Raw genomic sequence first — 15,121 nt, 5'->3', positions numbered from 1 at the left:
GGGTGGAGCGCGGCTCTCCGGCGGCGGCCGGCGCGGGCGGGCGGGGGCTCCTTCGGCGCGGAGCGTGTGCGCGGCGGCCCGCGGCGCTCCGGTGGCGGCGGCAGCGGCAGCGCTCTGGCCGCCGGGCGGGGGAGGAGGTGCCAGACTCCGGCGCCGCTGGCAGGCAACGCGGAGGAGCGGAGCGGCTCGTGAGGCGGCCGGAGGGGGAGGAAGGGGCGGGGGGGGGGGGGGGGGGGGGGAGCAGCGGCGCTCGGTCGGCCCCGCAGCGCTGCCGCCGCCACTTCCCCGCGGGGCGCCAGCCTGCCCGGGAACCCGATCCGCTCCCGGAAACTCGGCCCGGCTCTCGGCGCGGCGGCGGGGTCTCGGCAGGGCTCCTCGCCCCGGCGCGGCAGGCGGCGGGGGGGCAACTTCTCGCACTTCTCCGGAGAAGACTTAGGGCTGCCCCGCGCCGGGGGCGCCGCCGCCGGGGGTCCTCGCCACCCGCCGCGGCGGGAGAACTTTCACCTGCGGGCGCGGGGCGGCGAGCGGGGGCCCGGGAGCGCCGGCCGCGGCGGGAGGAGCGCGGCGGCGGCGGGGCCGGCCGGGCGGCCGCGGAGATGAAGCTGAGCCGGCAGTTCACGGTGTTCGGTAGCGCGGTCTTCTGCGTGGTGATCTTCTCCCTCTACCTGATGCTGGACCGCGGCCACTTCGACCACCCGAAGAGCCCGCGGCGGGAGGGCACCTTCCCCAAGGTGAGCGGGGCGCGGCGGGTGGGCGAGCGCCCAGGCCGCCGGGGCGGTGGCGGAGGTGGCGGGGACGGCGGCAGTGCCGCCGGAGGCCCCCGCGCCCCCTGCCCGGGGGGGTGCCGGAGCACGGCGGTGCGGCTGCCCCCCCCGGGGCGCCGGTGAGGTGCCGCGGCTGCCGGGCCGTTGGGGCGGGGGACAGCGGTGCCGCCTCTGGGCGGCGCTGCTGCCGGCTCGGCGCGGCGCGGGACCGGGGAGTCGGGCGCAGCTCGCCCGCCCGGCCGGGGGCGGCACGGAGCGGCGGCGGGCGGGACGGGCTGGGGGCTCCGCTGAGCGGCCGCCCTCCGCGGGACCGGGACGGGCAGTGGCTGGGGGAGTGCGGGGCTCACTTTGCACCGTGGGACCGGGACTGGGGAGGGCGAAGAGGTGGCAGCTCGAGGGTAGACCTCGGCTATGGCATCAACAGGTAGGTTAGAGAAATACTGACTTCATGTTACAGCTTTCCTTTCCGCTAAACCTCGCTTTGCAGCCGTAACGGCCTGATAACTAACTGCACCGCATGGTTGAACTAAGCAGCTATGTAGTTCCTCCCTTTCCCTTGTTGTACGTATGGGAGAGAAATTCAAAAGCTGTGTGTCGTGGTCGTGTTCTAATAAGAATTGTTTAACCATGAGAAGAAAAAAGTATTTCAGAGACCACATGGTATGCAGTGCAGAATGGCAGAATACTGCTGTGTATAAATAGCTTTCTTAAAATAGTGGACCCAAAAGTGTTTAGAGGCTTCGAGGAAACAGAAGAGCTCAAAAGGCTTATTTAGAAAGGAACAGTTACCTTTGACAGAATAACTAATTTTTCGTTTAATGTAAAAGTAATAGCTGATAGTGTTTTGTAAACGGTAAAGATAAAAACCTCGACTATATAAGGCAGAGAAAGAGTGCAGATCTGTTCAGCCTTTGTTCCTTCAAGTTACAGTTCAGAGGTCAGCCACTAGTTTTTGTAGGAACTAAGAGAGTGGGAAAGCTTAAGAGGAGAAAACATCACAAAGCTGGCTAAAGCATCTGTATCTGTTCAATATGTAACTCCAGCAGGAGAGTAATGCCATGTGTGACACTTGTAAAAAGTGCTGCTTTGGTGATATGGTGATATCTTATATGAGGAGATGAGGAGATCACTTCATGTGTCTTATAGCACCAGTTGAGTTTAATCCAGGTAAAGTCTAGAACAGGAAAGCTCATACATGAGGGGTTGTTTTTCTTTTTTCTTTTTCTTTTTTTTTTTTAAATGTTAACGTTTTGGTTCAAAATACTAGACCGAACAGGGAAGATCTATTAGACATGTTTTGTCTTGTGTTGTCAGTATCATGCGGTTGAAATTCTTGTCTGTGTCCTACAGTGTAACACTGGTGTGCGATGTAACATGGTCTTCTCCCTTGTAACCAAGGGTTTAGTACCTTAAGCAGTTGTTACACCTCTTCCTTCTATGTGATATAGTCAGCTAGAGGCAAACACTTCTCCTTCCGTCCTCCTCCCTCCCCTTGGTCTTCTAGAACAGTCTGTCATTGTTCACTCGTCTTGTCCATATGTCAGTTTCTTTGAGGCTGCTGACTGTCACTGGAGAATCCTCTGCCTGTCAATGTTTTGGCCCTTCCTTTGGGTGAACAGTTACCTTCTTTCTTACTACTTTATTCTTTGAGGAAGTTACAGATTAAATTGGTTTGATCTTGTCATTTCCTCTTGCTGCCCATAGGGTAGAAATTTTTCACTTTGTTAGAACTGGAAAACCTCTGACAACCTAGCAGATGCTTTCAGAGCCTATAACACTAGTTTAAAGTAAACGTGAAAGATTAAGAGTGGAGTAGAAGCCACCAGAAATATTTGAAAGGAACAGCTTTAATCCTCCTCAGCTGACAATGAGTTGTGTCTGGGCCCTGTTGCCAGAACTCAGTGTACTGTAAGTGAAACTAGCCACAGATGTAGAAACTTCAAGGTGTTCTTGAGAAAAACTATGGCAGCACCGTCTGCCTGTAGATTTAAGAAGTCATTCTCTTTCCTGATGACAAAAGTCAGAACTTTTTTTGCTTAGAAAATGGAATTTAAACTTTTTCACAAATTATTGGAATGATTCACTTTGTGCCTCTTTCTGACAGTGTGCTAATTTCTCAGCTTTGTGGTTCTGTTAACGTGCACCCCCTTTTGTGTCCCAGAAGCTGCATGTTGATCACCTGCTTTTTCCTGACCTATGTGGCTTACACTAAGCTCAGAGAAGAGAAGTGGGTACCTCTGGAAGCAGTCTCCTGTTTAGCTTGTGAGCATTTATCTGGGCTTTTGTTTAATTTCTGCCAGTGTTAGAATTGGAGTTTTTCAGCTGTCAGTGCCTTTCGGTCTGCATTCACCTAAAGTGTCATGGTACCTAATACCAGTAATAAAATAAATTTTTAGGATTGCTGTTGCACTTTCATTTCCACTTTCTCTTCCAGACAAGGCCCCTTCTCTTTGTGTGGTCTTGAGGTACTTTGCATCAGACTCGGTCTTGTGCGCCTGCTTTCTTTCAAGCTTATTTCAAGTGTAGTCAGGAGTTGTCCTTCTGGAGCTTGCTTTCTGGTTTGATAGTTCAGGCAGATAGTTGTTCAAGAATGCCAACAGAAGTGTCTTGCAGAAGTAATTTTTGGACAAGATCTCCCAAGGTGGGTGAATATCCATAGGTACATGCCTATGTGGTCAGGCTTGGGAGGCAGTTAGTGGCATTGTGTCTTTTTAGGTGTTGGGTTTGCAAAAGCTGGCATCAGTAGTCAGTTTTACAGTGAATGTTATCCACACCTATCCATGGTAAGGTGGCATCATGGCAGCTAGTAGAACCTGGGCTGAAGTGATTTATAGCCTTGTCATCATTGGTGGTGCATTTAAATCATAATATCAGAAGATGTGTATGTTGCCGTAGAACTGAACTCCCTATTAATTTTGGGAAGGTTAGGTACCTATAATACATGGAGATCAGTACTTACTAACCTCTCCTCTGTAATTCCTGCATATATCTTTATGGATCCTGCCTGTTTGTGAGGTGTATATTATTCTTACAATGGCCTTAACACAAGCTCTACCTTTCTCTCTGAGCCAGTTCCTAGCCATAGGATGCTCCTGTCTCAGAACATGTCTTGGGACATGGTGTGCCCTAGCATCATGTCTTAGGCTAGGAACAATGTTACAACATTGTGCAGAGATGAGCTCAAGGTGGAGGAATAGCCTTAGGTGCATTTTGATATTATTATTATACCACTTGTCAGTAAAAGTCATTGTATAAGAGTCTTCTAGTAGAGTATGGTGGAAAAATGGTTGAGTGTATTGTTTTTGTCTGTAATAACACAGAATTCTCTGAGACATCTTGTGTTACTGTACAGCGGAGAGAGGTGCAGAGTGGTGGTTAGTCCTATGCCACTCCCATGCAGCGAGTGTCAGGTACAAGCGATTTGCGAACTAAATGATAACTACTAAATGAAAACTACATTGAAATGCAGTCTGAAGTAGAATAAGTCCATAAGCAGCTTATCTTGAAGAACCTGTGCTACTGTATACAGGTGAATACCAAATACTGATGAGCCTATATGAATCTATTCTGTGTTTTGGACCCAAAGAGAAGAAAATAAACAGCCTAACATGGCTTGTTTTCTCAACTAACTTTACCTTGAGTTAGGATGGACTCATAAAATTTGTTCATTTACAGAAGCTTGTGGAATATTTCTTCTGCATCTGAATCTTGGTAGATTCATGCCTAAGAATGCATGGCACACATTAAAAATCCAGTTTAAAAAAAATTAAGTGGAGGATTTGTTTGTAAGAGTATCTTGCTTCAGAAATATGTGGCCTTTTGTAGTCTTCATATATAACTTTATTTTGAGTTAATTTTATGCCTGAGCAAGGCAAAACATCAACACAATGTGGCATCCTCTGTCAGTACCTGATAGGCAGTGCTTTGGATGAGCTTTTTCCTCTTAACTACTTTCACATAGCTTGGTTTGGCTTTTAAGGGGCCATAGCTCCCCTGTGTGTGTAAGGTTCTTTCTGCTCACAGCGCCCCCCCCCCCCCCCCCCCCCCCGGCCCAGCCTTTGCCCACCATTATTTGAAGCTTACTCTGATCTTCTCATGTGTGTTAACTGCTTTTATGGGCTCACAGGTTGCATTGCATTGAACAGAGGTAGGTGATCAAGTACAGTTTCTCTAGAAGCAGCTAGCTTGTTCTTTTGTTTCCAGTGTTCTTCCTGCAAAGCATTTCTTGGCCTGGCTGTTGGTGGTACTGCTAAAACTCCTTTACTGGATTCGTGTTTTCAAGGCATCTACACAATACATCAAATACTTCTGCACAAATGGCACAAGCAGTGATTATTGCAGCATGGAGTGTTACTTCATCTGAGCTTGCCAATAATTTAATAATAGTACTACCTGGCCAAAATATGAATCATGGTGGGATGGAGTGGTAACAGCAGGAAATTGGGACCAAATACATGGCAGAAACACCAGCAGTTCTTTGAATCTGTATGTTGAACAAAGGTGCCTTGTGAACTTTACTCTGGTACTGCTGAAGCAGTACTTCCCCTGCTGTAAGGAAGCACTACTGTCAGTGACCTTGGAGTCTCCATTGACTGGCTGTAACTGCAGCATATCAGCCCATGCTTGGTAGTTACTGTGCCCCAGTTCTGTGCCGTGCAAACCTCAGCTCCCTCCAGCGTCGACATGTACGCTTCCTGTTTTGAAAAAGCTCCTGATATGCTATACACACCTTTTCCAGACAGAGTTTTGCTAGGTGTCTTGCCATGGTAAAATAGTTGAAATCAATGGCTTACATGGATTATAAATACACACGTTTTGCTGCTGCATGTTCGGTGTATTTTTATGAGCTCATTAAGGAGTTTTAGACCTATGTTGTATAACAAGGAACAGGACTTCTGTGTGCGGAAGTATTGGAAGCAGCACAATCAGGTATTTATTTGCTTTACTCCAAATGTAAATAGTGGCAGTTAAGGTTGTACATAACTTTGAAGTTGTAATTTTCTGACATCTGAGCACTGAAACATTGTGGGCACAGTGACTTTTAATGAGTATCACATTGTTGCCAAAAAGTGTAGCCAGGAAAACTCTTGAAATCAAATGGCAGTTTAGAAAGCTGACACGGGTGTATTGCAGCGCTGGGTGCACCGGGGATCTTTCCTCCTAATGTATGCACCAAGCTGCTCGAGGGCACGCATTATATACCATAGAGCACCGGCATATCCATAGTACATGGCGTGTGCATTGTCATGCTCAGGGCTGGTACTAGTTTCCCACTTCCCATGCAGATCAGCGTGCACCTCAGACAGCGCTGCTGAAGCCTTTTACCGCCTGCACATGCTCCCCATGCTCCCCAAGCGGGGCTTTGCCCTCCTTCAGCCAGGGGTGGGTTGGGGGTGTGTGGGGAAGGGAGGATAGGGGAAGCTGTTTGAGTTGGAGGTTTCGATCTGTCATTACCACAATTACCTTTGTCCTACTTTCAACTAGTTTTCTGAGGAATGCAATATTGGCTTGTCTCCTCTAGTGGCCAGAACTTTCTAACTTGGAGACTTCTTTCTGCATAATTTACTTAGTGGTGTTCTTATTGTTATCTGTTCTTTGTTTCCCAAGATAGACTCCCTTGATTAGCAGTCCTTTCATTCATCAGTTTTGAGGACTTGAGATGGTGGGTACTTGGGAGTGTGGGTCAGCTTGACCTAAATTTAGTGGACATTCTTGTTTGACTAAATCAGAATTCGGTAATTTGAGAGTGTAGGCAATGACATCAGGAATGACTGTTGAGTGAAGAAATCCACAGAAGGAAACATCATTTTCCTGGATTTGAAACATTGACTTATTTAAACAAACAAACCCCTATTAACAACACTTACTAAGTTCACAATCTAAAAGCCCTTGAGTGTTGTGGAAATAATTATGAGCTTAAGATAATGAAAACTTAGGAATTCTTCTGCTAAGCTTCTAGTACCTTGTAAAGAAGGAGGGGCTGTTTGTGAACATAATTACAGGTCAGTAACAATTCTTTGTACTTGCTGATTTTCAGAGTGTTATTTGTCTTTACACAAGATGTGCAAGCAATAAAGTTTTGGCTAAGCAGCAGTCAAGTAGAAGCTGATAGCCTCCTTCAATTACAGTCTTTAAATCTGGTGAAAAATGTTGAGTGAAATGTGTTTTTCAGAAACGTAGTAACGCCACCTATAAACGAGTAATCCCTTTTGCTACCTAGAGTCAATGCCTAGCTTAAACTCTATGAACTTGTTTAGTAAGTTTCCTAGTTTTCTCTTAGGTGACCTTTTTTTTGTCTGAGACAGAGTTTTGTTATTTTGACTTTTGGCTTGTTCAAATAAAAATAAGTATTATTGAAATGCTCATACTCTTAATACCATGTAAGCAGTGCCTCAGTTTTGCACTGCTAGCCATTTACTTAAAAGATTCAGTATAGGGCAGGGAGGGGAATCAAAAATGAAATGAACCTGAAACATATCAACCAAACTAGTAGTGACCATTTTTCAGATTGATTGCCTTTAAACAGGGAATACTTCTAGATTTGTCTCAATCTCCCTATCCTTTCTCCTTGCCTTCAGATCACTGATGATGGTGTCAGATTGGTTCCTAACAGCATGTCTTATATTTTTCTTCTTAAATTACATGAAACTTAAGTCTAGGATAATAGTACATTAAACACTCCTGTTACTGCTGCCTCTAGTAAAACAGAATGTGGAAATGCATCAGATTTTTAGAATCTATTTGTCAGGCTGCTGCATCTTTGGAATAGAACTTTCTTATTTTTTAGAGAACAGACTTTTGTTTGGTAGCTCAGTTAATTCAGAAGAATTCCAGTGTGTCAGTAAAATGAGCCTGTTTTAAATGGTAGTTCAAAATTAGGAAATCAACAAGGTTACTTATATAATTTGCATCATCACAAATGCCCATAAGCCTTCTGCCCAGATTAATAAAGACTTTAAACCTTAACTTGTCCTTTTGACCAATACGTTCTATGCTTGGTGGTTTGTTCTGTGTCCTGCCTTGAAATGTGAGTACGTGCTGAAACGGTGTGTTTGGATATTAGATGCTACATGAAGTTGCATTTCTAACTTTTACCTGCTTGCTTTTTCAGTACAGGAGGTGACCATTTAATTCTACATTTAATATGTTCTGTTCACCTTTACAATAATCTTAACAGTGTACAGAGAATGCTTTCTGGTCTTACCATCTTAGTATGCTGGCATCCAATCAGAGGTTTATATGAAGATTTTAGTGAAGTTGGTAAGTGATTTGTGAAGTTGTACCTGGAAATAGTTGCAACAAGACTGGTGCAGAAAATTAAGATGCCTGCTATTCAGTGCAGCCTGGAAACAAGATTTGAGTCCAGTTTCCTCAAAGCTTTAGCTTACTGTAGTAAATCTGTATAGGCAGCAATCTTGGCTTGAATTCCACATCCTGTGGAGAGGTGGGGATCCCTCTGTTCGTTGTGGTACTCTGCTTTCTTCACCGCAGCTCATCGGTGTACCAGAGACTCTTATGCAGGACACTGCCAGCTGCTTTGTGGTCTTCCGTTTTTTCATGTGGGTGAGAAGGAGAATGGGCTTTGGCTGGTTTTGAACCAAGCACTTGGTGGCTGCTGGCTGAGTCTGGATACAAATAATCAAGTTCCAGCTGACCTAGCCTCAGAAGTCTCTTATGTGGATTTCTCTGCATGCCTGCTTCCATGAGACTTCCTCATCTGTGGGCCTGTCATGCTTTCACTTCAATTATTTGAGCTAGCTGTCCTTTTCCTGAAGAAATGATCTTTAGTGGCCTGTTGAAAGCAACTGCGTTTAGAAAAGGATGAGCGTTCGCTGAGGAAATGAAGGTCGCAACTGTTATTTTTTCTGCAATGTACACTGCTTAGATGGGAGAAGCTGCCCATTCTCCACTTCCACTGAATAAAGCAGCTTGATCTTTCATTGTGTTACTGGACTTCCCTCCATGTGCCGGGTGGCAGTATGCTCCTTTCTGGAGAGAGTCCTTGCTACAGATCACATGAGCGTCAGAAGCAGAGAAGGACAAGCAGAGGGCAGTGGGAAAGCAAACTGTTTTGGAGTATCTGGGGCATGAAAACTGCTCAAGGGTCCAGGCTGACTGAAGCATAAGGAACTTTTTATGTAGCTGGTTCATGTGCTGGTAGTAGCAGGTTGCTCAGTGCAGCTAGCAGGTGTGGACAATTTTTGTTCCATATGGGAAGATGGTGTGCTGATCTGTGCTGGCCTCAGGTTTTGTTGGTGAAGTTCAGCCCTATATAACTATGGGGATGGTGACCACATGCACTGCTCATGACATTCTTCTACTGGTGCAGCTGTAGCTACTTTTGATACTGTTGGATTTGTTGATACTTTGCACTTCTTGTAGAAATAGTTGATTTGCTGTACAGTAACAGCAGGGTAGCAGGGTTACCTTTCTTGCTTTTTAATAAAATCTTGATTTGCACACACTTATCAATACATAAAAGCAGAGAGAAATGAAAGATGTTTATACCAAAGTTGTTATAAACTTATTAACTGGTTGTATAGACCAGGTGAGTCATGTAACTTTACATTGCATTTTCCTGCATTAAAACAAGTAGGTAGATTGACAAAGCATCCTTTAATGATATTCACTTGGACTAAGACATACTTATCCAGATGGCGTACCTACAGTTTGCTGTGCAGTTAGGCAGGGCTCAAAGTCTTTGGTCAGGATTGCTTATGAGACTTGATGCTCTAAAGTCAGGGGGAGGTCTGCTGACATCTATGAATTGTGCAGCTAGCCAAATTGCACTATCCAGTATCTACAAAGCTATTTAGATTACAAAATTTCAGACATCATTGGTTAAGGTAAAATTGGTGTATCTCTGCTCAGACTGAAGAAAAAAAACCAAAAGCCCTCCTCACTCCCAAATCTGTGGACAATTTTCAAACCTATTTTAACACAAATACTGTTTTGAGTAGGTTTCTAGTAATGGAGAGGACCTGTGTGTTTTAATTAGACCTATTTAATGCTGCCTGTAACAAGCTACAAATCTGTTTTACTAGTCAACATTTGTTACTAGCAATCAATAAGATGAAACAGTATTAGCATAACTTTGCTGTTTTGTTCTGTTTGGCATTTTTGTTTGAAATTGGGCCGTGTAAGTTGGTAGTCTTCTAAAAATGTTGAAACTCAGATTATTTTTGTATGTTAACTGTCTTGAAGAGTTGCAATATTCTCCTTATTTAGCTCATATTTTAAAATATTTTTATTATTGAATACTGTGTTCTCGGCGTTGTCTACTCTTGTCTATTTAAAATGAGTAAGGAGAAAAGGTGAATATGCAATGAAAATAGATCTAGCTTTTGCATAATTGGCATCCATGTGAAATGTTCTACTTATAATGGGTTCCTAACACCTACTTTCATACTGACTGAAAACTGAAGTACATTTCTAGTTGTGACACTTGTTTCTTAAAGTTAAGTCTCATGGCTGATGCATCTCACAACAGAAACTGCAAATATCTTTAAAATCTCAGAATATTTGGTTGCCTGTCAGTGTTAATTTGAGTACTGCATGGGGTCATAGTTGCATGTTCCTAACTGTAGCTTTTTATTTCATGTTTTGCATTCAAGTTGAGTTAGTACATGGCTTGTTTAAATGCTTTAAAGACAGGCATGATGCATCTCATAGTCTTCAGAAAAGAAAGCAGGTTTGTCTCTATTAATTCCTGTTAAATTCCACAATGGGAGGTCTCTCTAAAGATTTATTTCTCCAAATTACAGAATATCTACCTTCAAAGTTGACGTAACATACTTTAACAGACTGTAAAAATCACTGCTCCTCAGAGTCCTAGGCTCAAACCCTCCAGCTTAAAAATAAATAGTTGCTGGAAGTGTATTGCAACATACGAAAGCATCATTTGAAGATGATCAGGGAACAAAATACTATTTCTTATGACACAGGAAGTAGGTAACTTGGTTTACAAAGAAAAGTGTTTTGTCACATAATAAACAGTAAAATGGCAGGACTTGTTATTGTAGGTATTTGAAGGTTTAAAGTATAATTTAAATGAAAGGTGCATCTTAGAAATATGAAATATAACATGACTTCCAAATTGGAAGTTTGTATCTAACTGCTAGAGACTGGCAGTATATACCAATTGAAGAACCAGCCTAAACACATACTTGGTGGGTTTTTTAATGTTGTTGCTTGGTGGTTTTTTTTTTTTTTTCTTTTTTTTTTTTTTTTTTCCCTATGTCTGTTACTAGCCAGTGCTGGAGAGACTGTAATTGGTTAGATGACATAAGGCAGATCGGTGGTGTAATCTATGACCAGGCTATTGCTAAGCAATATAGAACACTTTTCTTGGAGGAAGAGGTAAAATATTTCTAGAACATAGGTGAATAAGAATATAAATTTTGAACAGTTGTCTGATGTTATGGTTGTAGAGGGAGTGTATATAGAGGTGGGATAGATATCAACAGTATTTTAACTGCTTATGTACTTGGTAACGTTTATGAACTATTGCCATGTGCAGTGAAACTGGTAAAAATGTGTATAGATGGCAGCTATACTCGAGCTTCTTAGGAATCTAAAGATCAGAGCCTATGTTGCGCAGTCTGTAAAGCCCCAGTAATTTCTGGGACTTTACGTTATTTTTAGAGTGAGTGGCCTAATAGGCTGTTAATTTTCTGAGTAGGTGAAGCATTCTTTCTTTTAAAACGTTACAGATGTTGAAAGGGAGAATACTAATTTTAAACAGAAATGTATACACAGCTATCTTTAATGTAGTATTTGAAAGTTTTCAGTCTAGTTGTTTCTTTTGTGCCACCAGGGGGCATGGGACTACAGTTTGTTTTTTTTTCTTTCCAGTATCACAACATCTGCATATTGACTTCCTGTTGTTTAAAGTTTATCTGCTTTTTAAGTTTCTAGATTTTTTTTTTTTAAATTGTTGATGTTCTAGGATGTTGGACCTACATGTATGTTAGCTTAACCTGGATCTGTTAAAATACATTTTTGCCTTTTTGGAAGTAATAACTGTTTTCTTGTGTGGCATTTTAAAACCTGTTATTGTTTTCAGGATGTATCAATTTAAGAAAAAAAAAGCAGGGGTCACTACTTTACACAGCTCAGAAAATGAGAGGATGAATTTACCAACAGGTTGAAAAATACTAAAATGTATCTTCCGCAGAATTACAGAAAACTTCTGTAAAGATAAAATTACAGGAATAAGGATTTAGTAGAACCCAAAAGGCTGATCAGTATCTCTTGGTAAGGGGTGTCATTTTTTTATCCTGCAGGCTTCTCAAAGTGAACAGAATTTAAAAGAAAGTGCACACCACAATTTAGAAAGGAGGCTTAATTCTTTGCAAACTTCTGCCTAACTAGAGAAATTGTTATTAACTTGGCATTTGAGGAAAGCAGTTTGTCCTTTAAAAGGGAAATGTGAAGACTTCAGGTGAACTGTTGTCAATGGGGAAAAAGGTGTCATGTACAGATGTTGTTGCTAATACTATTCTGTATTACTTAGAAAATAAGGCATTGGTGCTAGGAAGAAGTTTTAGTTCATCACTTAAATCATAGGTCACAGAGTAGCTGTTTACTGAGTCAGTGTTATTTGTGTTGAATGTCATAGGTAAAATGTGAATGGCTGAATCTGCAGTGGGTTTTGTTGTAATGACAGCTTCTCTGAAAAAAACCTTATTTGTATATTGCATGTTTTGGAGTCTGGCCATAATAATAGGAATAGGCCACTTTAATAATAGGAAGTGACTGGGTTTTTGTTCTCTACCTTTTCTTATTATTATTTGGTTGAAGTCAGTCTGAGGAAAGAAAGAAATTACTGTTAAGATGAAATATCCCTAGACCCCTATTAAATAATTTGGCCTTCTGTGATTCTGTAACAGCTAACACACTCATGTCTGAAAAAAAAGCATACCTCTCATTTAAAAGGAGTGGCTAGTACATGAGATGGCAGTAGCGTTTCCAGGTACTTTGCTTCCTCCTGTATTCCAACAATGCAGTGATTAAATGCTACTAAATGGCTTTGTGGTATCTCTCTCTGCTTCCTGATTGCTTTGTGAGATGCCTTGACTTCTTTCAGTTCACATTGATGTTATTCTATATCCTTCCTCTCGCAGTGCACACTAGAATCATCCACAAAATCCTGTTGTTTGGCAACTGGCTATGACCTTCTGACTGAAAGTGCTGTCAGATTGCGCTGTTTTTTACAGGATTATCTTGGTATTTGTAGTGGGCCAATTATACAGATTATTACGATGATCAGGCTGTTAAGGTATCTGTTACCCCCATTAAGTGCTTTTGTTCATTTCTGTCTAAACTCCACTGATAATAAGAAACTTCATATTTATTGAAACGCTCCTTTACCTGTACAGGAAAAACCTAAAATATATACATCCTGGTAATCTCATCATGATGTGACTGCCTTGTAAAAAATGGCTTTCTCTTTGTTATGATGTAATGGTAAATGAAGAGATAACGTTTTTGCAAACGTATGAAAGACATGAAGAGTTGAAGTCAGCATAACAAAACCGTGTGACCTTTTAAGAATGTCTTTGTATCACTGATTAAATTTTGTGCTGCAAATTCAAGTTTGTGGTGGAAAGTGTAACTTTAGCTCTTTTCCCTTATTCTGAAAGGAGAAGACTTCATATGTTGGTTCAATTTCTTGCTGGTGTGTCTTTACATAAAATATAGAATAAAGATTTATTTGATTTTTTTTGTGTGTGTGTGGTCATAAACTATTGTGAAATTGAAAATTTTAAAACTGTGAAGAATTCATCTGAGAAATAATTAAACTTTACCTTTTTTTTCTTTTGCAGGGCCAACTTTCAATATTGCAAGAAAAAATAGATCATTTAGAACGCCTGTTGGCAGAAAATAATGAGATTATTTCAAACATACGAGATTCTGTGATCAATCTGAGTGAATCAGTAAAGGATGGTCAAAAAAATCCAGATGCTATAAACTTCAGTCAAGGATCTGTCTCAGAGCTCTTTCCTTCTGCTTCCGTTTTGCTTGCAGTTGATTCTGAGGATTGTTTGTTTGCTTCAAAAAGTGGAAGTCATGTTCCAGGAGTACAGGTAAGCAGTATGTCTTTTCTGTCTTTCTGCTGGAGTCCTAGCTGTCATTACCTTTTAATTCTGAAAACATCTAATCGCTGGTGAAAGATTGGTGCTGAGCTCCTAGTCTAAGACATAATGGAATTGTTCAAGTGACTGTTGTGTTTAACAGATGTTATGAAACTGTTATGAAATCTAGAAATCTGATAGTGGTTATGAAGAACCAATATTTCAGAAATCTTAAAAACTTCTCAAAACAGCCCCAAACAAGAACTACTGATTATACTTAGGTTATTGTGCCATATATCACCAGTTCTTTGGAAAGAATTTCCTCTTCCAGTTTCCCCAGATTGTTCTAAAATTGGTGACAAATAAACTGGAAATGGTGGATAGTATTGTTTTAAATAGGTTTTACATTTTAGGGATATATGTGTAAATGGATTTTGATGGCAAGGCAGAGAATGTTCAAGAACTAATAATTTCAAAATATCTCGGGTACGGTGTTCAGTTTTGAAAGCCATTTCTGTATCTCAGCATTCTTGTGTGTCTCCAGTTTGTATAGGTACTTTGATCAAAAAGGAGGAATGTACGTGATGTTGACTGGTTGGCATGAACTGGGGAGGCTGAAGTTTTTTAAGTCAGACACTTCAAGTTGAATTATTTTGCTTTCTGGTGATGCTTGTGAGTTCATGGACTTATATATTCAGTTTTAATGGAGTGTTTCAGGAGCGCTGAGAATACTGTGTGAAGTTTGTGATCTGTGCTGTTTTTGGGAGTCTTGTGGGAGTACTATAAATATTCATAGTACTCTAAAGCAAAGATTAGATTTTGAAGTCCATCTTTCTCATTCTAGAAGTGAAAGTATTTCTATTGCAGGAGAAAGACAGTGGACTTAAGGTGAATAAGTCACATATTAGAACAATTGTAACCTATGATGTATCATTCATAACACCTTTAAGCTCATCAGGGACAGGCACACCTTAATATGTCTTCTGCAGAGAAAATAGTTGCTTTTTTCTTTTTTTAAAGGCAGTATTGACTTTTCGTGTTTCTAATATACTTTAAGGCTTCTGTGCAGGAAAGTAAAGCATGTGGACCTGTGATTGTATGTTTTGAAGTTACTGAATTGTTAACAGGTTATTTCTCATACAGTCTGTTACTGTGTTAAATGAAGTGCTTCTTTTTTAGGTGCATTAGAAATAAATTACAGTAAATGTGAATTGTGAATTTAGAGGTGAAATATGTTGGCTTAATGTCTTGGACATGTTAACCTGTTACCAGCAACATGTA

General features: G+C 41.7%; 1 protein-coding gene across 2 annotated transcripts in view; it reads left to right on the top strand.

Moving 5' to 3' along the window:
- Window positions 1–526: 526 nt before the first annotated feature.
- The window catches only part of MAN2A1 (mannosidase alpha class 2A member 1), a 127,779-nt gene continuing 113,184 nt past the window's right edge, over window positions 527–15,121 (top strand). Inside the window, exons 1-2 of one of the 2 annotated variants that reach the window (XM_040578908.1) lie at window positions 527–731; window positions 13,592–13,852. In XM_040578908.1, coding sequence (XP_040434842.1) covers window positions 597–731; window positions 13,592–13,852 — 396 coding nt within the window. In that variant the 5' untranslated portion in view covers window positions 527–596. Of the gene's footprint in view, window positions 732–1,170; window positions 1,189–13,591; window positions 13,853–15,121 lie in introns of those variants that run through there. The other variant, XM_040578909.1, reaches the window with a different exon arrangement.

The sequence above is a fragment of the Falco naumanni genome, chromosome Z, assembly GCF_017639655.2.
Source record: "Falco naumanni isolate bFalNau1 chromosome Z, bFalNau1.pat, whole genome shotgun sequence".
NCBI lineage: Eukaryota > Metazoa > Chordata > Aves > Falconiformes > Falconidae > Falco > Falco naumanni.
This window is presented reverse-complemented; position numbering and strand designations above follow the sequence as displayed.